At 43.7% G+C, this 15,656-nt stretch overlaps 1 protein-coding gene across 33 annotated transcripts in view; it reads right to left on the bottom strand.

The window, feature by feature from the left end:
* BPTF (bromodomain PHD finger transcription factor) overlaps positions 1 to 14,354 on the bottom strand; it is a 151,977-nt gene extending 137,623 nt beyond the window's left edge. For all 33 annotated transcript variants that reach the window (XR_012426038.1, XR_012426042.1, XR_012426040.1 and 30 more), the window contains exon 1: positions 13,523 to 14,354. Coding sequence is in view for 17 of the 33 variants with exons in the window: in XM_015438741.4 (XP_015294227.3) it covers positions 13,523 to 14,132 (610 nt within the window). In the remaining 16 variants the exon portion in view is untranslated. The remainder of the gene's footprint in view (positions 1 to 13,522) is intronic.
* Positions 14,355 to 15,656: the final 1,302 nt, after the last annotated feature.

The raw sequence follows: 15,656 nt of genomic DNA, 5'->3' as shown, positions 1-15,656 counted from the left end.
AAACTTATACTCTGGGAAAAAGACACTGTTAAGAGAATGAAACACAAGGCACAGATGGGGAGAAAATATATGTACATCACACAGCCTAACAAAGCACTTATATCTGAAATATATAAAGAACTCTTACTACTCAATAATAAGAATTGGCCGGGCCATGGTGGCTCATGCCTGTAGTTCCAGCGCTTTGGGAGGCCGAGACAGGCGGGTTGCTTGAGCTCAGGAGTTCAAGACCAGCCTAGGTAACACGGTGAAAACCCAGCAATAAAGGTTTATCTTTATTGCTACTCAGCAATAAAGAAACTGCTGATACACACACCAACATGGATGAATCACAAATACATTAGGCACTGTACATGTATAAACTATTAAAAAATTAAAATACCTTTTTAAAAGTCAAACAGTACATGAAAAAAATATGATCAAGAGAGGTTCGCCGCAGGAATGCAAGGGTGGATCAATATTATAAAATCTAATATAATTCTATGAATATACACCACTGCAATTAATATGTAGCATGCAGGAGAAAAACTATATGATCATCTTAAAAGATGCTAAGATGACATTTGACAAAATACAATAGCTGTATCTGGTTTTTTTTTCTAACTTAAACAGGGAAAAAAGAGAAATAGGTGAATATACTCAACATATTGAAGGTCTCAAACCAACAGTTAACCATGAAATAGTCACATCAGTTCCATTAAATTCGGAAAGCATACTAAGATGACTATCGTTATAACTAACATTTAACATTGTTTTGGAGATGCTACGCAATGCAATTTGCTTCTTTTTCTTTTTTTTTTTTATCACCCAGGTTCCCATCAATGGTAGAGGGCAATGTAATTTGAAGAGAAAAAGGAGACATAAATATAAGAAAATCAGAGGTGTACATATGATTCATTTTCGCAGATGATACAACTTTATTCCTAGAATAAAATTATTCCAATCAAAGCAAAAGCTACAAGAAACAACTACAAAATTAATTTTTAAAATTCATTAGTTTTCAACTAGAAGCCCCAAGAGAGCAGGTATTTTTATAGACAAAGATAAAATAAGATTTCATGGCATAAGTGAAAATATTCAGCAAATGAATTGTACTTCATCCAATTTTGTAAAAAGTATATATGCACACATGTGCTGGGTGCAGTGGCTCACGCCTGTAATCCCACACTTTGGGAAGCCGAGGCGGGAGGACTGCCTGAGCTCAGGAGTTCGACACCAGCCTGGGCTGGTGAAACCGCACCTCTACTAAAAAAAATACAAAAAATTAGCCAGGTGTGGCAGCGAGCACCTGTAGTCCCAGCTACTCAGAAGGCTGCGGCAAGAGAATCACTTGAACCTAAGAGGTGGAGGTTGCAGTGAGCCAAGATTGCGCCACTGCACTCCAGCCTGGGTGACAGAGCGATACTCCAGCTCAAATAAATAAATAAATAAAAGTATGTACGTACACATGTTCACACAAAGATGGTTACCTAATGAGAGGAACCAAAATATTAATGTTCTGAGTTTTCTAAATTGTCTACATTACTTTCCTGATAAAGGGGAAAAGCAAAAATAAAATTTAAAGGTTTTACCAAATTTTCAGAAGCATTATCTATAAAAGTCAAAGCTTTTTTCCTAAACTAATTACCGAAATCACAGACTAATGAATGTCAAGAGCTCAAAAATGGGGTGAACAAACTATGGCCAGCCACAGCCCGTTTTTGTAAATAAAGTTTTATTAGATCACAGCCATGCTCATTTGTTTACTTATTGTCTATGGCTGCTTTCATGCTACAAGGGCACAGATGAGCAGCTATGACAGAGCCAGGAGGCCTGCAAAACCTGAAATATTTACTAATTGGTAACCTAAGAACAAGTATGCCAATCCCTTGCCCATTAGATCATCGAGTCTATCCTATGCTGTACAGGTGAGTAAACTGAGGTCCACAGAAGAATGGTTTCTCTATGGTCCAAACTCAAGTTAAGTAAGAAGCAATGAAGAACTCCATTTCTACGGTACTTTCCACCACTTGGCCAGGAAACTCTCAAAACAGACATCCTGCCGTTTGGGAGGCAAACCTCAGGCTCTCATATCACATCGCAAATGAGTGTATTTGCCAATAAATTGATGAGAAGAGGACTTTGGGCCTAGTCAGTATCCAAGAACATTTGCTAAAGGTCTGAGCAAACCTCAGTAGATTCTAGAAAAAGTTAATTTAAAACCACACAGGCCAGGCACGGTGGCTCACGCCTGTAATCCCAAGCAATTTGGGAGGACAAGGTGGGCAGACTACCTGAGGTCAGGAGTTTCAGACCAGTCTGGCCAACATGGTGAAACCCCATCTCTACTAAAAATACAAAAAAAATGAGCCAGGCGTGGTGATGTGCGCCTTTAATCACAGTTACTCAGGGGGCTGAGGCAGGGGAACTGCTTCAACCAGGGAGGTGGAGGTTGCAGTGAGCCAAGATCATGCCACTGCACTCCAGCCTGGGCGACAGAGGGAGACTCCATCTCAAAAAAAAAAATACCACATAAGCACAGACTAGGGAAGGCTTAAAAACAGATGTTGAGAGTATAATCTGGTTCAGTCTTTTAAATGGCACACACTATAACATAAAAATCCAATCCCACTCCTAGGAATCGACCCTACAGAAACACCAGTTTAAGTGGCTAAATGTACATCTCTAGCACATTTAGGACAGCACTGTCTGAAAAAGCAAAAACAGCCTGAATTCTCAATAGGTCTAGTTTTTTAAGGCAAATCAATATTATCAGCAAATGCAGTTATGTATTAATAAAGAGGGGGGCGCTTCATGTCTTTACCTTACAGAGGGTCCTAACCTGAGCAGGTAAATGTGTGACCCTTGCCATAAACAATCTCCACTGTTAGGTTTCTTCTGAGACACAGAGAAGATTCATAACTCACGCTATTAAGGCAATTAAGGAAAACCAATATACCTGGAAGCAGGTAATCTTCCAAGTTTACAGAGGATCAGAAATCCAATGCATTTCACCTGGATAATTCAGACTCAAAAGTTCAAATATGTATCTGAAATTACAGTAAAACCACTTTAAAACTTTTTATTCTTTGCACAGCACTTTGAAAGCACAGCAGTCATAAGGTGGAGAAATGAGTAACTTACTGAATAAGACTTTAAGAAGTGTGTGAAATAATTTTAATGTCTACAAAAACAGGGAAAAGTGTACTTTCTTTCTGTCTATTTGATCTCTTGACTACTGTGACAAGAGTGTTGAAGTCTACAATATTGTTAAGGATTTGTCTGTTTCTCCTTGGAGTTTTATCAGTCCTCATGTACCTCATAAACCTTTAGAAAGAATTGTTTTAGGATGGGCTGTCATTCACTATATTAAATATTGGACCATCTCTTGAGACAAGTATCTATGCAAGAATTAGAAAGGCAAAAGGACAAGAGAAATTCCATACAGATTAATACATGCATTTCTGAAATACTTTTTTAACTTCCATAAATAGAATATACTATATACTATACACAGACCTCAAAAGAGGCACTATGAACATACTGAAATCAAGCAGGAAGCCATATTTCTAGTGAAATATATAAACTGCATCTACTGACCATTGCCATTTGGTATGAATCACATGGCCACGCCATTTCCCAAGTGTGTGAATTACAGAACATATCCATGAGTAGAGAGGAGTCTAAGAATAACTTTCTTAGCAAATCTCAAGGGGGTTCCACAGATAAATAATTTGGCCAGTGACTCCTGAGAAAGAGATTTTATACAGGAGAACCCAGACACACTAGGACATACTAACATCTCACAATTCAGTTTGTATATCAGCTTTTACACTTTTATAACACTGAAATTCTCTGAATTATCACATTTAATTTCTCAACCAAAAGTCTCTGAATCCTAATCCTTCCTTCTCTTCTGGCCTATATATATAACTTTTAGCTTAACTTTACCAGGACTGCGGCAGATTTTCTAATCACATGTTAACTGCCTCTTCACCCTACCACAAGAACAACAAATAATGGAAAGTCATCTCACACATGACCCCAAATCTTGTTGCAGAAAAGCAATACCATCACATACACAAATAACGCGGGGCCCAGAGTCTCCACAAAGGAGAACCTCACTCAGCCAGACCACTGGGGCTACCCAAGTTGTGCAGGATTTAGGGCAAGTAAAAGGCTAGAGAAAAAGAGATGTTAGGTAAATTCTCACTGGTCTAACACAGGCAGACTGCCTACAATGAGTCCTGGGGAACTTTCTGCAATGATATGAAATGCCCCAAATGCTCTACATCTGTGTGGTGCAATACACGTGGCTACAGAGCACTTGAAATGAACGTATAATAGCTAGTGCCACTGGAGAAACTGAAGTTTTCATTTCACTTAAATTTTTTTTTAAAGAGATGGGTTCTCACTCTGTCACCCAGGCTGGAGTGTGGTGGCATGGTCCATAGCTGACTAGGGCCTCAAACTCCTGGGCTCAAGCAATCCTCCCACCTCAGCCTCCCAATTAGGTAGGACTACAGGCATGTCATCCTATGCCCAACTACTTTAATTCTTTCGTAAAGACAGTGTCTTACCATGCTGCTCAGGCTGGTCTTGAACTGCTGCCTTAAGTGATCTTCCCACCTCAGCTTCCCAAAGTATTGGGACTACAGGTGTCAGCCACCACGCCTGGCCTACTTAGTTTTAATTAATTTAACTCTCTACATATGGCTAGTGGCTACCATACTGGACAGTACAGAGGGGGAAAAGAATCCACAGGCTTTCTTTGACTCGTCATTCAGCTCCACAATTACCAGTACTGCCTACTGCGTTCAAGAGATTGAACCAGGCACTACAGAGACTGAATGAGACTGTCCCTGCCCAAACTAGGTTGTAATGAAGGGCCAGATCATCAAAAGCCCATTTCAGTTCCATGTCTTAACAGATAAAGATACAGATAAAGGGGTTACATAATTAAGAGGATAAAGGGATCCTTCCTAAAGATTTATGGACTTTAGGAAGGAGCCTCAAAATACATGAATACAGAGCCTCAAAATACCTGAAGATTGCTAGAACTTCAAGGAGAAACAGACAAATCCTTCACAATAGCTGTAGACTTCAACACTTCTCTTAGTAATCAACAGAACAAGTAGAAAGTCAGACAGATCGTAATAACACTATCAACCAACTTGACCTAATTGACATTTATGCAATAATCCACCCCACAAGAGCAGAATACAAAATTCTTTTCAAGTACATACGGAACATTCACTTTGACAAAATTTTGGGGTGCAAAACAAACCTCTAAAAATGTTTTATAAAATTAAAGTCATACAAAGTATACTCTGAACAAAATGAAGTTAAATTAGAATCAGTAACAGAAAGATACCTTAAAAATCCCTAAATATTTGGAAACCAAAGCAATTAATGCATAAGGTCCTGGAGGTTAAGGGAGTGGGAAACAAAGGAACTTAGCCCCACCTGGCGGTAAAGGGAATGGTGATCTGAGAAGGCAGGCTGGAGAAGGTGATAGATAGGTGACTAGGAGTTAGGTATGTGAGAACTACAAAGAAATCAGTATTACTATATCCATTCGAGATGGAGAAGAAATAAGGAGTGAATAAGGAAAAGAGAAATAAGGGAGACTCAGAAGTCAGTTCATCCTTGAATCCTTTTCTCCCACTCACCACATCCCAGCCTAACCAATCTATCACCAAGGATTCATTCTAACTCCTGAATTACTTTCTTCCAGGCGCGGTGGTTCACACCTGTAATCCCAACACTTTGGGAGGCCAAGGCAGGTGGATCACTTGAGGTCAGAATTTCAAGACAAGTCTGGCCAACATAGTGAAACCCTCTTCTACTAAAAATACAAAAATTAGCCAGGCATGGTGGCGCACACCTGTAGTCCCAGCTACTCAGGAGGCTGAGACAGGAGAATCTCTTGAACCCAGAAGGCAGAGGTTGCAGTGCGCCAAGATCATGCCACTGCACTCCAGCCTGGGCGACAGAGACTCTGTCTCAAAAAAAAAAAAAAAGAAAGAAATTAAAATTGAATTTGCAATAATCCAGCAAATAATCCTAATCATATACCCAAGAGAAATGAAAACATATGTATAGACAAAAACATGTACACGAATGTGCTCAGCAGCATTATTCCTAATGGCCAAAAAGTGGAAACAGTTCAAATGTCCATGAACTTAAGAAATGGATAAGCAAAACATGGTCTCTGGGCACAGAGGTGTGTGCCTGTAATCCTAGCTACTCTGGAGGCTGGAAGCCTGAGGCAGGAAGATTGCCTGAGTCCAGGAGTTTGAGGTCAGCCTGGGCAACACTGCAAGACCCTGTCTCCATAAAAATAAAACATAAAAAAAAGAAGTGGTATAGCCATACAATGAAGTGCTATTCAAATATAGGACTGATGCCGGGCGCAGTGGCTCACACCTGAAATCCCAGCACTTTGGGAGGCCGAGGTGGGCGGATCACGAGGTCAGGAGATCGAGACCATCCTGGCTAACACCACGAAACCCTATTTCTACTAAAAATACAAAAATTAGCCGGGCGTGTGGTGGGCGCCTGTAGTCCCAGCTACTTGGAAGGCTGAGACAGGAGAATGGTGTGAACCCGGGAGGTGGAGCCTACAGTGAGCCAAGATCGCAACATTGCACTCCGGCCTGGGCGACAGAGCAAGATTCTGCCTCAAAAAAAGTAAAATAAAATAAATTAAAAAATATATATATACACATACATATATATAGTACTGACACATGTTAAGATATGTATAAACCTTGAAAACATTAGGCTAAATGACAGAAGCCATATATTATCAGAGTATATTATTCCACTTATTAAGAAATGTCCATAAGAGGCAAATCAGGGTGGGCGCCGTGGCTCACGCCTGTAATCTCAGCACTTTGGGAGGCTGAGGTGGGTGGATCACAAGGTCAGGAGTTCGAGACCGGCCTGGCCAACATGGTGAAACCCTGTCTCTATGAAAAAAAATACAAAAAAATTAGCCAGGCGTACTGGTGGGCGCCTGTAATCCCAGCTACTTGGGAGGCTGAGGCAGGAGAATCATTCGAACCCAGGAGGCAGAGGTTGCAGTGAGCCGAGATCCCGCCACTCCACTCCAGCCCAGGTGACAGAGCAAGACTCCATTCTCAAAAAAAAAAAAAAAGGCAAATCGACAAAGAATGAAAGTAGATTAGTGGCTGCCAGGGACGAGCAGGAGGGAGGTGAAGAATAGGGAGTGACTGCTATAGGTATGGGCTTCTTCTGAGGGGGCATAAAAACATGCTGGAATTAAGCAGTGTTAATGGTTGCACGACTCTATCAATATACTAAAAAAGCCACTAAATTATATACTTTACAAGGGTACATTTTACAGTATGTAAATTATATCTCCATAAAGCTGTTACCTTTTAAAAACTGAATTTTCATAAATATTGCTTGAAAATCATTCAGCAATTTAGAAGATGTCCAATAGATGTTAGCTATTACTGTCACTATTTTTAAATTGTGACAATCACAAATTAATATTTGAATATAGCTTACTATCTAGAAAAACATAAAAATTTTAGATATATACCAGCAGACAAAACATTATAATTATATTTAATTACATGTATTTTAATTATTTCTATATGGTCACTTTCTATCTTTTAAAGTGCATTTTGATGTATATATATATTTTTTTATTTTAGTTAAGAAACATGCTGCCTCCTGAGGCTTGTCATTTTAAAAACCCAAAAGCATGAAAAAAATTAGAGGCCGGGTGCAGCAGCTCACGCCTGAAATCCCAGCACTTTGGGAGGCCAAGGTGGGCGGATCACAAGGTCAGGAGCTTGAGACCAGCCTGGCCAATATGGTGAAACCCTGTCTCTACTAAAAACACAAAAATTAGACAGGCATGGTGGCAGGCGCCTGTAGTCCCAGCTACTCGGGAGGCTGAGGCAGGAGAATCGCTTGAACCCGGGAGGTGGAGGCTGCAGTGAGCTAAGATTATGCCACTGCGCTCCAGCCTGGGTGACAGACTGAGACTCTGTCTCATAAATAAATAAATAAATAAATAAAATTAGAATAATGAGTGTCAGCGTTAAGCTAGTGCTGAGATGATAATCACTGTAAGCAGGCACTCAAAGAGAAGGAAGACCAAGGTGCAAACAGGACTCAGGGAAGATCTCCCAGGAAGAGGGATTCAAGCCTGGCTAAGGAGTAGGAAGGGAAAAGGGCATCAGCTAGGATTTGCTCCTGTGTCACCCAGATTACTACTTGCCCACCATGACTACCACTCTCTCACCCCCATGTCTCCACCATTAAGGGTCTTTAGTCAAAGGGAAGACACAGGGTCTTGAGGAGTGAGGAAAGGAGAACCTAACAGAAGAGACCAGAGCTCCTGGTCTTAACATCCCCAGTCCTGTGATATGCATGTTTCAATACAAACTTCCAAACACACCCATGGGTGAGCAGAAGAATAGAAAAGCACGAACTCTGTGCAAGACTACTTATTAATGCATACCTAGGACACGCCTCTCTACTACTCACAAATCATATTGCCCAACTTTTTCGTAACCCTTTTGGCTCTCATTTTGTTTAATTCTCATGTTTAACCTCTTGAGGTGCTGATACCTGAAACAAGATGTCATTAATTTCCCTTATAATCTTGACCTCCCTATTGTTACTGAAAGTGCTACCATTCTTAGGGAGGCATATGTAATGCATTCCTCTCTCTACACATCTATGTGTCAAGGCCTGAAGAACTCTAAAGTACCTCCTGGACAGGTCTTCCATCCAGGGCTACAAAACCCACCAGCTATCTTGTCCTTGGCAATCCATCCCGCAGCAGGGAATCTAAGCTAAACTTCGTGGCATCCCTCTGAAATCACGCCCTGCTCTTTCAAGATCTTCCGGTCATCCCAATACCCAAAATTAAACAAATTTGAAATAGATTTGAAAGAGACAGAGCTCCAGGCCATTTCCTCAGTAATTCCCTCAATTTGGGAGAAAGGGCTACAGCAGTGGTTCAACAGCATCTCTGTGATTTGATGTGGTTCTGTTTCATGTTTGTGCATGGTGCTGCTGGGAATACAGCATATCTCCTCGGGGTGTTTAGGAGTGAAAAAGGCCTGAGGATCACGATCTAGCGCAATCCTTATTCTACAGAAGAGGGGGAAAGTACAGTTGCTATAGCCTGATCCTCTAGGTACTGCCCAACACAGCATACAAAGGAGCTTTGGTTTATTTCCTGTTCACACACTCAGGCTCTTGCTAAACTGAGTTACTTGAGACTGCCCACACTTTACTATCAGTGCCTGCTGCTCCCTCCCGCTCCCTCCCCCTCCCTCCCTCCATCTGCCTGTCCTTACTCTCCACATGCCCATCCAGGAAGCCTATGCCCACACCAATCCCCTTAAACAGGGTATATAATCTCGCCCTCCTTTAAATGTCTACTGCACTTTGTAACTCGCATGTAGCAATCAGAAATTATACTGAAAAGACATTAAGTTGGCACTGGTGGGAATAATATTGTCAAACCAGTGACAAATTCTGTTTGAAGTAAATCTATGGTTCATTCATGGCATCTCTGCCACTGATCTCCATTGTCACAATCCTTAGAGGACATAAATCGCTAACTCTCCCAGGATAACACCAGGGCTTTTGTTTTATTACGTTATCGGGGGTTCCAAGTTTTAAAATTCCAGTAAGTATTCTCAGAAGTCTCACACGAGACTGAGACTGAAACACAAGAATCATTCTGTTTTAAATATAATTTCTTAAAATTAGCAAATGCTTAATTTCAAAGTGCTGTCAGAACTTTACCAAATGCCTATTGAAAACACTTCCTATACAATCCTTCTCATTATACTGGCAATGTCATAAAACCTATAAGCTGAAGTAATTCTAAATTTAAAAAGTAAAAATGAATTAAAGCATTATTCAGTCATATGCCTTTAGCTTAAGCAAAACTAGGTGATTTCAATTTTATACTAAAAAGTTGCCATCCTTACATTTTTTCCATAAAAGGAAAACAATCTTCAATGAATAAACCTTTCATGACTTTAGTAATGTCAACGAATGTCTTTGCATTAAGTTATATTACCTACAAAATACTGAGTTATTTCTTATATTAGGAGTGAGCTATTTATGATGTTAGGAATGTCACATGTCAGTACTTAAACCAACACTGTAAACTATAAAAATTAATCAAATTACTCTAAATCACCAATAAAGTAAATTCCTCTTTCAGCCTTCACAGTACAACAGGATTCAAATTCATCATACTTCTTGATGTGTTATTTGGATATCTTAAACCAGTTCTAAAACTTTTTTTCTTCTATCTACACATTTACCTGACAGCCTTCCTCCAGGAAGTACAGACTATAAAACCAATGAAACTGGTACTTAGCCTAAACAACTCACTGTCATGCGTTGTTACTCATTCGAGGCAAGTGGGCATGTTCTAAAAGTTTAGAACTCAAAATGTCACTCACATCCGGGGGGTGGGGGGTAGGGAGAGGGCGGTGTGGGGAGGGAACTCAGAGGGCGGGTCAGTAAATGCAGCAATCCACCATGGCACACGTATATACCTATGTAACAAATGTTCTGCACATGTATCCCTTTTTTTTTTTTTTTTTTACAAGAGATATGGAAAAAAAAGACAACCATTTTACCATAATCTTAAGAAATAATGTGCTGCAAAAGGTAAAACATCCAAACTAACATCACAGTCAATAAAGGAAAATGCCTAACAAGCAATATGAAATAGCAACTCAAAAACAAAGTAACTCTTGCAATGAAAAACATTCACTGAAAAAAAAAGAAAAACATTCACTGATCAAATTGTCTATCAAAACCCAATTAAAAAAACAAACACACACAAAAAAACCAATTAGATCAATTTTTAGTTTCCTAAATCCAAAGTATTTAGTAGTTATGACACCCACTGTAGAATGATCAAAACTTCATCTATTACAAGTTCACATCTACTAACAATCTATCCAACCAATCTTTGATGAACCTCTGCTATGTGCAAAACACTGTTACAGGAGCTGCAGGGGTTGAATAAGCTCGATACCTATCTCCAGTTAATAATTTCATATAAGGATAAGACAAGTAGACACATGGTAGGCTGCAAGTGTCATTAAGAAAAACAAACTGTCAGGCCAGGCACCGTGGCTCATGCCTGTAATCCCAGCACTTTGGGAGGCCGAGGTGGGCAGATCAACTGAAGTCGGGAGTTCAAGACCAGCCTGATCAACACGGAGAAACCCTGTCTTTACTAAAAACACAAAATTAGCTGGGCGTGGTGGTATATGCCTGTAATCCCAGCTACTCGAGAGGCTGAGGCAGGAGAATCGCTTGAACCCAGGAGGTGGAAGTTGCAGTGAGCCAAGATTGTGCCATTGCACTCCAGCCTGGGCAACAAGAACAAGAGCAAAACTCCTTCTCAAAAAAAGAAAAACAAAATGTCACAAAAGTATCAAAAGTAAACATATTTTATTAAAAGACACCTAGCTACAAATGGTAATTTAAGTCAGCATATGAACAGTCTTCAATCTTAAATATTATTTGATAGGCCTTCAAATGGGACTTAAAGTTGGCTGAACTGCCCTGTCAAAATGTCTCAGCTCTTTCTAACCAGAAAAAAACTTCCTCCAGGGGTGTATGCAATTCAGTCTCCATATTTCAATTACTAGCTCTGGGTACAAAGAAGACCAACATGTGAAGTACAGTAAAAATTATTACTATAAAAGACGCACTAGGCTGGGCGCGATGGCTCACACCTGTAGTCCCAGCACTTTGGGAGGTCGAGATGGGCAGATCACGAGGTCAAGAGTTTGAGACCAGCCTGGCCAACATGGTGAAACCCCATCTCTACTAAAAATACAAAAATTAGCTGAGTGTACTTGTGGGCGCCTTAATCCCAGCTGCGGGAGGCTGAGGCAGGAGAATCGCTTGAGTCTGGAAGGCAGAGGTTGCAGTGAGCCGAGATCGGGACACTGCACTCCAGCCTGGGTGACAGAGCGACTCCCTCTCAAAAAAAAAAAAAAGTACTCCTACAGCCTCCCCCAGACAAGACTGGCAACGATTCTGATCATCGGGCAAAAGAAATGACCTTTTTTCAGTTTGTGTTAGTTAGAACAACCTATGTGGGTTTACATTTGGCTTAATACTACCCTACTTCTCCAATAAGTATTTAAGCATTTATTAAAATCAGAAACTTTTCAAGTTAACCACTTCTACTACAGTAGTCTCTCTAAGAAAGACATGACACACCTTACTTCAAGGAAAAAATGGTCTTTTTTCCTCACAAATATTTTCTCATAAACTTTATTTTTTAAATGCTTTTAAAACCAGATTCTAATTTAATTAATCTAGATTTGCAAAATTATAAAGGAAAGGTCTTGCCGGTTGCTGCTTTGGTTAATTTCACAATTTAGTAAATTGCAACTACGTACAAAGCAGCCTTTTGCGGGGGTCGGGGGTGTTTAACAAAATGCATCTCAGCACCAGCCTAGAGAAACTTTCTGTGAGAAAACAGAAGAGGGGTTACCATGGAGAAATTCATTACGGATTTCGGGAGGGCTTTTCCCTCAGAAATAGAGTCAAAAGAAAAAGTCGTCGTGTAATAAATCTGATACTGACGCTGTGTGACTTAGAAGTTGGTCCAAAAGTTCATCTTCGGCAACCATGTCTAGATGATCAACTACACATCTTCTGCAACAGGTGACACGAAACTACATTTCCCAAGCAACGCAAAGCGATTAAATGAGTTAAGACGCGCGTTCCTGAGGTTTTGTACTTTTATTTTTGATTTAACCAAAATAATTCTGAATCGGATGAATTCCCAAATTTGGTTAGGCCTTATTTGGCTTTCTGCTTTGCTTGATAATCAGCCATTTACCAACAACTGTTGCACGGGCCCATTAGCACTCGAAGAATAAAAACAAACACACAGGACCAGATAAGGTTCCCCTACTAACCCAAATGATCCGTTTCCTTAACACAATTTTAAAACCACAGCTAGGGGTGTGAAAACCCATTTTTGTGTGTGTGTGTTTGTGTGCCACAATCTGTCCAAATCCTTAATTCCCTTTTAAGTAACAGATATATAATAAAAATCCGAAAGAAACCACATTAGAAATGCAAAGAGGTTTGCAAAACAAGAGGCTTCTTTCATTCCAGAAAACCACACCAAAACAAGGGGAGAAAAATGAATGCAATGGATATGTGTTTGCCAAAGTTTCAATCCTGCCCGGTGGAGACACTGCACTGGCACAAATTTTGAAGAGGAAAAAGAGGGGGTGGGGGGGAGAGAGCGAGCGAGCGAGTGTGGCCTGCAAACTGCAACAATGCAATCTCCATTTTGAACAATGCGCCTCTTTCCTCTTGTAAATCTAGTTTTTTGCCACTTGATGTGCCGTCGCATTTCCCCTCCGTTTGGGGGGGAGGCGGGGTTGGGGGGAGATCGGAGCAGGATGCACAGCACTCGAGTGAGCAAGGGGGGAGGGCAGAGGAGGTGGGGAAGGAGTCTGCAGCAACTGGGCTGGGTGGGTACCTGGAGTGCTGCTGTAGGTACTATGGCTCCTGAAGCTGCTTTCCGTGCAGTAACTGGCGTCGTCGTCGTCGTCTTCCATCTCCTCCGGATAATCGGAGTCATCGTCGTCCTCCTCCATCTCATCCTCCTCGTCGTCCTCAGAATCCTGGGTCTCCTCGGCGTCGCCGTCCTCCTCCTCCTCCTCCTCGGAGACCATGTCCTCCTCTTCCTCCTCCTCCTCGCTCTCGTGGTCATCGTACACCACTTTGTTGACGGCCCTCCGGGCCGCGGTGGTCCGGGCCAGGTGGCCGCCGCCGCCCCCGCCCCCCGTCCTGCCGCCCCCGCCTCCTCGCCCCCCCCGGCCCGGGGCGCTGGTGCTGGGGGGGGCCGGCGGCGGCGGCGGCTTCCTCCGGCTACTGCTGCCCCCCCTGGGCGAGCTCAGCCGCGTCTTGGGCGCCACCTCAGCCTGGGCGGCGGCCCACCTGCCCCGGCTGCTGCCGCGGTGCCGCGAGCGGAGCCCCCCGATGGGTCCGGACGTGGGCGGCGGCGGCGGCGGCGGCGGGGCCGGGGCGCAGCGCTCCGCAGCGGGAGCCGCGGGCTGCTTGGGCGGCCTGCCCCGCCGGCCCCTCATGTCTGAGCCGAGGCGGGGGGAGAAGGAAAGCGGAGGGGGAGGGGCGGGCGCAGGGGGGGCGGTGGGGAGCGCCGGGGCCGGGTGGGGAGGCCCGCGGGGCCGGGCGGGAGGGGCCCGGCCGACGGAAGCGGGTGGAGGGAGAAGGCTCAATCCGAATTGCTGGGGCCCCACTCCGGATCGCCTTCAGCCGCCATCTTGTTTCTTCCCTCTCGCTCGGTGACTGGGGGAACCGACAGCGGCCGCAGGCCCAGAGCGCGGTCACGTGAGCTGCGCCGCCGACGAGCCTGGGACGGAGTGAGACGGCACGGCGGCCGCTAGGGGGAGCGCGGGAGCGTCGAGTCGGGGGCGGGGAGCCCTGGGCGCCTGGGCTCAGCACAGCGCGGTGCGGCTGGACTCCGGGTGCGGGTGGCGCGGCTGAGAGGGGCGCGCAGCTCGCGAAATGCCCGGCGTCAAAGGCTTTCGGAGACCAAAGTCTCCGCGGACCCCTGGCTGGAGCCCAAAGCCGCTCGGACCTCCTCCCCGCGTCTCCCCTTCCGCGGCTCGGAGAGGAAGGCAGGGGAGCCCCCAAATATCATTCCCCTCCCGCCCCCTAGGGAAACTGATGCTGAAAGAGCCAGCGAGAGAAAGAAAAAAAAAGTTGCGGAGAGGGGCGGGCCAAGCGACCGAGGGCAGCGCCAGCGACGGAGGGAAATTAGTCGAGAGGACAGGAAGACAAGCCCCCCTAATTTAGGAAACTCCGAAGCTTGGAGCTGGAGTCCTGAAAATGACTCCGATGACAACTGCTCCGGATCTGTGCCAGGAGCCACGCCCCGGGCTGCCACGCCCAGAGGGAGGGGCGCCCTAAGACCTGTTGCGTGGAATCCCTACTTGGAAAGCCTCCGTAAGCTCCAGAACGCAACTACTGCACGTTCCAATGTCCCGCCACCTTCCCAGTGCCCCGCCACCTTCCCAGTGCCCCAGCGAGGACCTCGATCACCTCAGCAAGAACTTACCTTTCCTTTGCAGTGGAAAAGAGGGAATCCTGCCTAAAACCTACTCCACGGTGTTAAATGTTTGTATTATCGGAAAATAGCCTTAATTGATTTACCGGACAGGTCACTAGGTTTCAGCTTAGCCCAAAAAACGAATCATGATGACATTTCAGGCACCCTCAAACCTTATCACAGGAACTCAACCCTGAGTGGTTGAGGTCAGGTCTTCAGATAAGAGAAAGGTTTTATAAACATATTAATATTTACTGAGATAAGTGACAACCAAAAAGTAATTTAAAGAAAAATAGTTGGTCGAGCACGGCAGCTCACACCTGCAATCCCAGTCCCTTGAGAGGCCAAGACCAGAGGATAGATTGAGGTCAGGAGTCCAAGACCAGCCTAGGCAACATAGCAGGACCTCGTCTTTAGAAAAAATTTGAAAAATTAGCCGGGCATGGTGGTGCGCACCTGTGGTCCCAGCTAGCGAGAGGCTGAGGTGGGAGGATTGCTTGAGCCTGGGAGGTGGATGTTGCAGTGAGCCGTGATTGCACCA

This window comes from Macaca fascicularis, chromosome 16 (assembly GCF_037993035.2).
Source record: "Macaca fascicularis isolate 582-1 chromosome 16, T2T-MFA8v1.1".
Classification (NCBI taxonomy): domain Eukaryota; kingdom Metazoa; phylum Chordata; class Mammalia; order Primates; family Cercopithecidae; genus Macaca; species Macaca fascicularis.
This window is presented reverse-complemented; position numbering and strand designations above follow the sequence as displayed.